This window comes from Vipera ursinii, assembly GCF_947247035.1.
Source record: "Vipera ursinii genome assembly, chromosome: 1".
Taxonomy (NCBI): Eukaryota; Metazoa; Chordata; class Lepidosauria; order Squamata; family Viperidae; genus Vipera; species Vipera ursinii.
This window is the reverse complement of record NC_139512.1, coordinates 195,248,467-195,257,261: the sequence shown is the minus strand read 5'-3', so window position 1 is coordinate 195,257,261 and position 8,795 is coordinate 195,248,467. Positions and strand designations below refer to the sequence as shown.

The following is an 8,795-nucleotide window of genomic DNA, read 5'->3' as shown; positions in this document are numbered from 1 at the left end:
AAATTATTACTCTGCAGCTTTATTGCCAAGATCTACGGCAGTATGATTATGTTACATTCAAGCACTCCTTTTCAACAACACCTGACTTCAGAGGGCTACATATAAGATCTGCTAGCTAGTACTACTGGCATTCTCTCCTTTTCTCTTCTATTTGCATTCCTTACATAACCCCAAGTCTCCTGCGGTGAGTCTCCAAATCTTTAGAGCAGATCTGGGAACACAGTAAAGTGGGGAATCTGAATCGTCGGTTCTGTTGGGAAAGGTATGCAACTAAATACAACTTTAAGGTAGAAAATTAGAGAAATAAGATGGTTTAAATTGAATTATAAATTGAATTAACTTTAATTTATTCAGTTTAAATTAGATCAGTAAACAAGTACAGTTAGTAAATGTCAGCCTATTAAAAATATAGTGTTCTTAGGTTCTACATGTCTACAGAGGTTCTCCGTCATTCAGGTGCTTTCTTTCAAAAGGCAACTGGACTTTCTTATTTTGCGCGAAGACGTTTTGCTTCTCATCCAAGAAGCTAGGTCCTACAGTTCTACAATAATAAAGGACTTCCATTATTTTTCATCTCACTGCTGTTTCTATCTCTTTTTGCTCTAGAAATAAGTGCACACTGTTATAGATGACTGTCTTTCTCTCTGAAATGCACCTCTGGTCGGTGAAAAGCAACTTATATGTTGAAGGTAAAAGATGTTATATTTTTTCCCAATTTTTAAAGAAACTTAATGTGGTGCATTGCACTTAGTTTCCAGATTCATACAGTGTATAAAAGCTTGTTAATCATTCTCCAACAAGGGACAGCATTCATTATCCAATAAACACTATCTGAACAAAAGTGGTGATTTCTAACTTGATTTCCTAGCTGTTTAAAACTTTGCAGGAAAGAATACTTACCTGTAAAACTTTGGGCTGAAAGTGAGTTAGATCGTCAGACTTCTTTGCTACTTATTTCAGAGAGGATAATATCCCAATAATGTAACACAAAGCAAACTTCTATCAGACTATTTAATATGCTACAATAGATACTTTTTGTTATGTACTGTGTCGTAATTGCAATAAAGAATTTTTCAGGTATTCACATGTATGTGTATCTACATTACGCCTATATGAAATTGTCACTCGTGCATTTGTGCCTGTAACCTGAATTATATTTGTGTCACTGCATGCTTTACTTTACTATGATGAGCAAAGAAATTTGTTCGGTTTTAAGTGCCATAATTAAGGTTGCATTTCATTAATTATCTAGAGAAAGATATTGGTGTCTATCAGTACCATGAAAAGAAGGAACCAGGTAAAATTTTGCCACTTATAATAAAAGTTGTAATAAGATTACAGTTAAAAATTCAGCATTTCAGAAATATTATGTTTTTATGTTTACATATTTATGTAGTATATTTTCAGCAATGAGTAATTTGGTCATTAAGTGCCTATTTTATTCCAATAGTCATAGTGTAGTCTGAAACTTGTATAATATGTAGTAAATCATATAATATTTAAGTCTGCACATCTTGTTAAGGTAATTTCTTAAGATTGTATATGTGGACTTGTACATTATCTTCCTTGTATTTCCACTTCTCTTTCCTGTCTTGTTTTTATAGTATGGCTTTTATTTGTTGATGAGATTTCAGATATTTCTACAATTTTCTACTTCTTCATTTTAACAAAGATCTTGTCCAGCTTTTTCCTTATAAACCAAAACTATTCCAAATTACTTTGCTCTGCCAGTAGTTAGCCATTAATTCAACCTACTTTTAAACATTTTTAACAAAAAAGTATATACTTCAGAAGTTTTCAATTTCTTATATAAAAATATAAGATACAATATATTAAATTGGTAGAGCCTGTTACTCTTTATTTATTGAAGTTCCAGTAGAGGGCATTGTAAATTCATGGGAATGCACTGATGTTGGTCTCCTGGATCCTCCTTTCCTGATATTTGAAATGGGCATTTCAGAGTGAATGATCAATTTTCTTTATCTGATTAAACTTTTTAATCCTAGAAGATTCATGATGGGCCAAAAGGTCTTTTCAGCTAGAATGACTTCCTGTTTTGGTCCACATTAAAGTGGTAGTTTGTGTCAGCATTCCATGCTGTCTCCACAAGCAGCACAGACTGGTTCTGGTTTGGATTCGGTTGTCAAGTTAATTAGAATAAAACTTATTTAGTATCATTGCGTCTGTTGAAATTGCTTCCATTTTACCACAAATTTAGTTTACAGAGAAGGAAACAATGTTAAATTTTCACCCGATCAAATCTTTATTACAGTTATAGACCAGCATTGTTTTTCTCCTATGAAATACCTTTACTTTTTCAAAATATAAAATAGAAGTTTGCTGACAATAGAAATTAAGATAGTTCAACTTTGTTTTTTTCTTCTTGTAGAGCCACAAATGAAAGTTGGTTATTTATATGAGAAGCAACAATTTGCAGAATGTAAGAGTATTTCCTGTTTTCATGTTACTGCAAATAAACATACAAATATGTAAATGTATGTTTTTCTTTAACTTTGTTTTTTTAAAATCTGATATAGAACTAACTTTCTAGATGAGAGGGCTTCTTTATCAGAGAAGTAGCAACTTATCACAGAGATAGACTTTCTGTTTCTTTGCACATCTTTTGGACTATAGTTCCTACTGTTCTCATTCATTACAACCAGGCTGGTGGAAACATATAATCCAAAACATGGAAATCACCAGGGTGCAAATAAATTATTTGGCTTCTTTCTATTGAACCTCATGAAGGAGTTGGATGGGGTAGAAGAACTATTACAAAGGAAAATATTAAGTTCTGCCCTCTATTTTTCTCAAATTGAAAACTCCATGACTGATGCTAATTCTTTCACTTCACATAGTGTGGAGATCCTCAGCAGTCTTTCTTAAGATGAACCCACTCAATGGACTGATTCCACTTGGGTGAGAGCATCCTGACGAAATATGGGTGTTGAGATAAGTTGGGCTTTAAAGGTTAAGATTAATATCTTGAATTGAAGCTAGGAGCCTATTGGAAGCCAAGCAGCAATCAAATCAAAACTGAAATGCTACTAAACTGGTTCCCCGTTACTAAGCAGGCCATTGCTTACAAAGGAAATTTAATTAGGATCTCCAGAATATTCATGGCCCTTATCATATTGATGATATCTCGCCTCAAACTGACAGATAAACTCCCCAAGTAGTTTCAGATAGAAGTTTAGCAGTATGAGAAATGCTGTGTCATTCCAGACTAGTGTAACAAGGGCTCAACTGTTTTTGCTGTATTCACAGTAGATATAATTATTCATTCAGGAAGTAGCAGAACCACCATAATCTTCCCAGTTCCAATTCTTTTTAAGTAGCCCAAATGAATGCCAGTAGGGCCACTAGTAGGGTCAGGGAAGTACACACTCTTTACTTCCCAACAGAGATTGTCAACCAGGACAACCATTGCTATTTGCATCCAATGCCTGGACCTGACTCCTGATTGGAAAGGAAATAGCCTATTTGTTTCCTTTAGAATCTTTATAGTGGAACTCCTACCACCATGTCCTTAGTATTTTCATGATAGGAAAGCAGAGATTAGATAGTGGATGGAGGTTATCCAGCAAGGATGGGTGAAGAAATTACTTTTTCTGAAGAGGTTGAATCACTGCCTGGTTCAAAGAGAAAATGGTCACCTCCTGTATCCACATCCCAGATAGCTGCCCGAAATGAGAGGCACAGATTCTTCAATCTTTCTCAAAGTAGATGATCTGCCTAAGTCATCTTGCAGGACTTTGCTCAAGTGGTATCTAACTTTGAGAAATTAGAGTTATTTTATCTATGAAAATCCTGCAAAAATATCACAGTAGCCTGTAGGAAGTTCTCATCTCTACCCAGAAGGGTCTGGATAATACTGAACAAACTGCTGGATATGAGTCTACTAGTTCCTGAATGGAGGTCATGAAAGCCCAATCCCAATCTGAACCCACACCCAAGACATGGAGATTGAAGTCACATAGCTCTATAATTCAGCTTTTACAACTAAGGTCTTAAAAAAGCCATAATGCCTTTCTTACAATTAGAACTGTTACAGTGTCCAGAATGCAGATTTCATTGCAGCTCAGTGTCCTTTCCCTTCTGTACTTGTATATACCAGTAGATTTGGGGTTACCTTACAGCAGCTGGAGGCTGAGGCAGACAACAACTGAAGTTATCAAGATGCAGGAAAGAAGGACAACTGAAGACACTCACCAATTTGAAGGCCTTTGTTCAATCAACAGCAGCAATCAACCCAATGCCTCCCATCATGCTGCCCACTGATAGTCTCTGGAAATTTGCTTCCCTACATTTGTGATCCACTGATGCTCCATAGCCTCAGCTAGTGTTCAAAAATGAGTACCACATTAAGCAACCTAAACAGTCACTCAGTAATTGAAGCAAGGGAAGCACCATGTGGAATTCAGCTGTTCAGCCCACCCATCACATGTCAACTGGCCACCCACAATATTGCAGCAATCCCCAACCCACTCAATTTCATCCCAGCATCATGGATGAGTGGTTCTTTTCCGCGTGCTCTCAGAGAGTGCTATAAAGCACTATCGGGCAGTATATAAGTCTTAAGTGCTATTGCTGTTGTTCCTACAATACAATAGTATTTACTTGTATGGCCTTCCTAAGCAGTTATATATAAATTCAACAAGATTTACATTCTTCCACTATAAATATAGTACATGAGTGTTCATAGTAATTCAAAAGTCATAAACCCATAAATAAATAAATGAATAATAAGAGACCCATGTAGAAGTAAGGACAGTAAAAAGATAGGTTCTATAGTTAGAAACAACATAAAAGCAAAGGGCCAAACTAACAAAACTCCTCAACTTGGACAGTCAGACGTCTGGAAGAATAAGGACCTCTCAGACAGAAGAAGGGCCAAGTAGGACTTCCATGATAATGTGTTCCATAATCCAGGCTTGATCACAGAGAAGACCCTCCTTGTCAGTCATGCTTTGGTGGCAGTGGCAAAGACTTACTGTACATCGTCAGAAACTAGCAGACTCATAGCTGACAGACATTCTGTAGATTGCTGAATCCGTGTTATGTAGACTTTTAGTGGTAAATGTTCATACTTTGAATAAATATTTAACTTACTTTGAAAGTTGACACTTTAAATTATAAACAAATCGATAATGGGATTGATAATGTTCATAATGCAGTGAAAAATTATTCCTTTTAATGTGCTCTTTTCAGTGTTTAAATGTTTTATGTTAAGAGTGTTCATAAACTATGGATTCAAATCAAGTACTGGTTACAGTTATTCATTATGGCATGCAATATCTTATTTATTTTATTTGCTAGCTCGAAATTATCCTTGGGTACTTAAGAACAAACGTCCAGAAAAGCTTCAAGACACACTTAAGGAGCTAGAGGTATTTTTCAGAAAGATTAACAATTAATCCAGGTTTTCAAATCTCTTTCAACACCTTTAATTTTCCAAAAGATCATCTCCTTCTGGTGATAAATCGGCTTTTGTATGGTGGGATATCCAAAACAGTTGCATCTTTGTTTTAGATGTCAGGCAATCTTTCCCCTTTGAAAAACAGAAGAACTTTAACCACATGTGAAATGTCTATAGTCATCTATTCACTGTCTACTTTCTGTTTTCCTTCAGGAACTGATGCAAAACAGTCAGTGTGTACTGAGTAAATGGAAGAGCAAAGATGTCTGTCAGGTAAATGTTTTGACATGGTTTTGCAATGTTCAATCAACAGCACTGAACAATTGTTAAAGAGACTAGTCTTAAGTTAACTTATAAAAAATACAGTGTTTGTTTAAGATAATTTCTTGATGCACATATTCACTTGAAGAACAAAACCAGTATAATACTTGGCTGAATGTCTTGACAAAAGTGTCTCTTTTCAAATTGGAATCAGTCATGAAAAATACATAATGCTTTCAATTAAAATGACCTGTTTAGAAAATATAGGCTGTAGTCCCCCGTACACTCACGTAACATAGAAGTTCATTTGAAATTGGCAGGACTTACTTCTGAATCTACAAATTTAGAATCACCCCATCACCACTTTCAGACTGGATTATCAAAGAGTTAGAAGCATCTTTTAATATTTATACTTGACATGTTTGTTTTTATGACACTTCCAAACTGCCCAGAAGGTGTATTTTGTACCTATGTAAATATTCACATAATATATAAAGAAAACATCTGCTCACATCTTGTTAGCGGCATGGAAAAAGTGGGAACAGGTTGGCATCATAAAGTGTGATCCAGCAGTCTAATCAACAGGTTTTTTTTCCTGAAATATGTTAAAAACTACTACTACCTTTTTATTCTTGATATTTTTAACAGGCATATACTTGTATGACTTAATACATTGAATTTTATTAATATATATTGACTAATAGTCATAGTATTGGTGTAAGCATTTAATTTTCTTGTAATTAAAGCTATACTTTATAATGATAACTTTATTGAGCTGGATAATATTTTGTCTTGCCGTATATTGTAATTTGAATACCCTTAGCTGTTAACTTCAAAGGCAAAGTTTTGATATCTGATAATGATGCATTATACTGCAATGCATAGTTACTTGAGAATAAACATAACTGAGATCAGTGAGATATATTTCTCCATAAACAAATGCAGGATTGTACTTTTAAAAGCATATGTACTTCTAGGTTTTGTTAGGGAGCAATCTAAAACTAATTTAGACTGAAGTAATGTGCCTCTTTACTAAAGAATTGAAAAGCAACCAGATGATTATTTTTTTATCAGACTGTTTTTTTACATAGATCAAAAAATTAAGGTACATTGAGCCTGATTTCTATCCTCAAAAAATTGGTAGGAAGCATTCTGAAACTGTAATTAATAAACATATATTATAGGCTTCCCTATGAATTAAATCAGCATGATATATAAAAAGTAAATCCTGCTTCACCAATCTTACAATGTCACATAGATAGAAGTGATCTGGTCGACTTTCCAAAAGTTAGTAAAGCCTTTATAGGTATTTCTTACTTACCAGTAATTAGAACTGGGAACTCTGTCGCTAAGTGATGCTGTCATAAAGTACAGTGTCATGTGAGCATGCCAACTTACTACAGCAATTCCAGCAGTTCCAGTTGCCATTGTTGTAGGCGAATCTCACATGGTCACAGTATTCTGTGGTCACATCATCGCCATTTGTGATCTCTTCTTGGCTTCCCCATTGACTTTGCTTGCCAGAAGTTGGCAGTGAACATTACAAATACTGATTACATTAGCACAGGATCCTGCAGCGTTTTCATTGGAGGTAGTTGGCTGGCATCCAAATTGCAATCATGTGACCACTGCAACAGGAAGTCATTAGAACCCCTTAGATATTAAAACAAGGACTACCTGTATGTTTATTTGTAGCCATGGCATAAGAGATTGTGTTCTCTTATGGTGAGATAACTGATCTGAAGAAAGAAAAAATAAAAGTAATCCTCTATGGAGATCAATTAACAGTAGATTTTTCCTTGGAGCCATTTAAATTGTCTGATATGGTTGGGATTCTAGGGACTTAGATGGGAAGGAACTGAGCTGAGTATAGAATCACATGCAAATGAGTATCCTTGCTCATTACATAGCAATTTCCTGTCAGCTAGAGAAGGTTCTGATGAATTAGGCTTCATTATATTGCCTATTCAAACCTTGTTTTTGGTACAGTTGTACAAAATCCAGTCTTCTAAGATTTCCCTTGTAAAAATACATTTATATTAGAAATTTACCTCATAAAACTATGAAAAAAATTGGTGGCAAATCAAACAAAGGCAGGCCAGCATATGTCATGGAGGTTTGGATACAGTATTACCTAGAGCTTTCCAACAAATCTCTCAAACATCAGTAAATTCTAGCATCCAACTACTATTGTGGCAAGTAATCTAGAAACTTCATGTAGGCTACCAAACCTGCTTGCATGTATCTGTGTGTTCCATTCATCATCTTACGTCACCTGTGGTGATTGTGGTTTTGAGATAGCAGCCTCTTTTCTCTTATTTTCCTCTTTCATTAAAAACTTTGTTTTTCTTTTAAACAGCATGGATAATTTTCCCTTATGGTCCATTTTTTAGGATGTTCTCAGCTCGGGTGGTGGAAGAGGATAATGCTGCTGTAATGATTGAAGATGTAAATTTGGTGGGATGGGTGGCTCCTGGAAAATAGGTCAGCCAAAGGGGCTAAGGGTATGAATGCAGGACTTGAAATGTAACCAATTTTTAGATATTTTTCTCCATTTTTCCCCCTCTCGTTTTGCATCTCAGTATCAGAAAAATTGAGATATATTTAGAAAGGCTTCATACACCTTTTTCAAAAGCTAGCAAATCAACCCCTGAAAATCCAGCCCTTGCACAACCTGCATAAAATTGTAATATCATTGTTCCACTCACTTTGACTATTGGCTATTCAAAAGAAGTATCAGATAATAAAGCTAAAGTGTTTTTGTCTGTTGTTTCTCAAAACACATACATACAGTTGTGACTATCTAATATTATATAGACTGTTGACACTGCAGTGAGATAGCAGCCACTAATATAAGGAATTCATAGGAAAATTTAGCTGGTATTTAAAATTTTGAGTTAAAAAGCACATTGAAAAGAATATACTCTTGTGATTAGTATTTTTACTTGGAAGGTATCTGAACTTGGTTATTGATGTGCAATGATAGATTGCTTATGCCAACAAATGTCAATGTATTTGTTATAGATGGTATTCATGGAGACTTGGCAGGAAGTAAACACCCCCCTTTTCTAAATAGATTATTCATTTATTTCTTGAGGAAGCCTCAACAAGGAAT

The 8,795-nt window shown here is 35.0% G+C and overlaps 1 protein-coding gene across 1 annotated transcript in view; it reads left to right on the top strand.

Annotated features, from left to right (window-relative positions):
- The first annotated feature begins 604 nt into the window (after positions 1–604).
- The window catches only part of WDPCP (WD repeat containing planar cell polarity effector), a 133,396-nt gene continuing 125,205 nt past the window's right edge, over positions 605–8,795 (top strand). Inside the window, exons 1-5 of the mRNA XM_083370015.1 lie at positions 605–689; positions 1,253–1,297; positions 2,390–2,440; positions 5,320–5,390; positions 5,633–5,692. Of these exons, the coding sequence (XP_083226141.1) occupies positions 629–689; positions 1,253–1,297; positions 2,390–2,440; positions 5,320–5,390; positions 5,633–5,692 (288 nt within the window). The 5' untranslated portion in view covers positions 605–628. The remainder of the gene's footprint in view (positions 690–1,252; positions 1,298–2,389; positions 2,441–5,319; positions 5,391–5,632; positions 5,693–8,795) is intronic.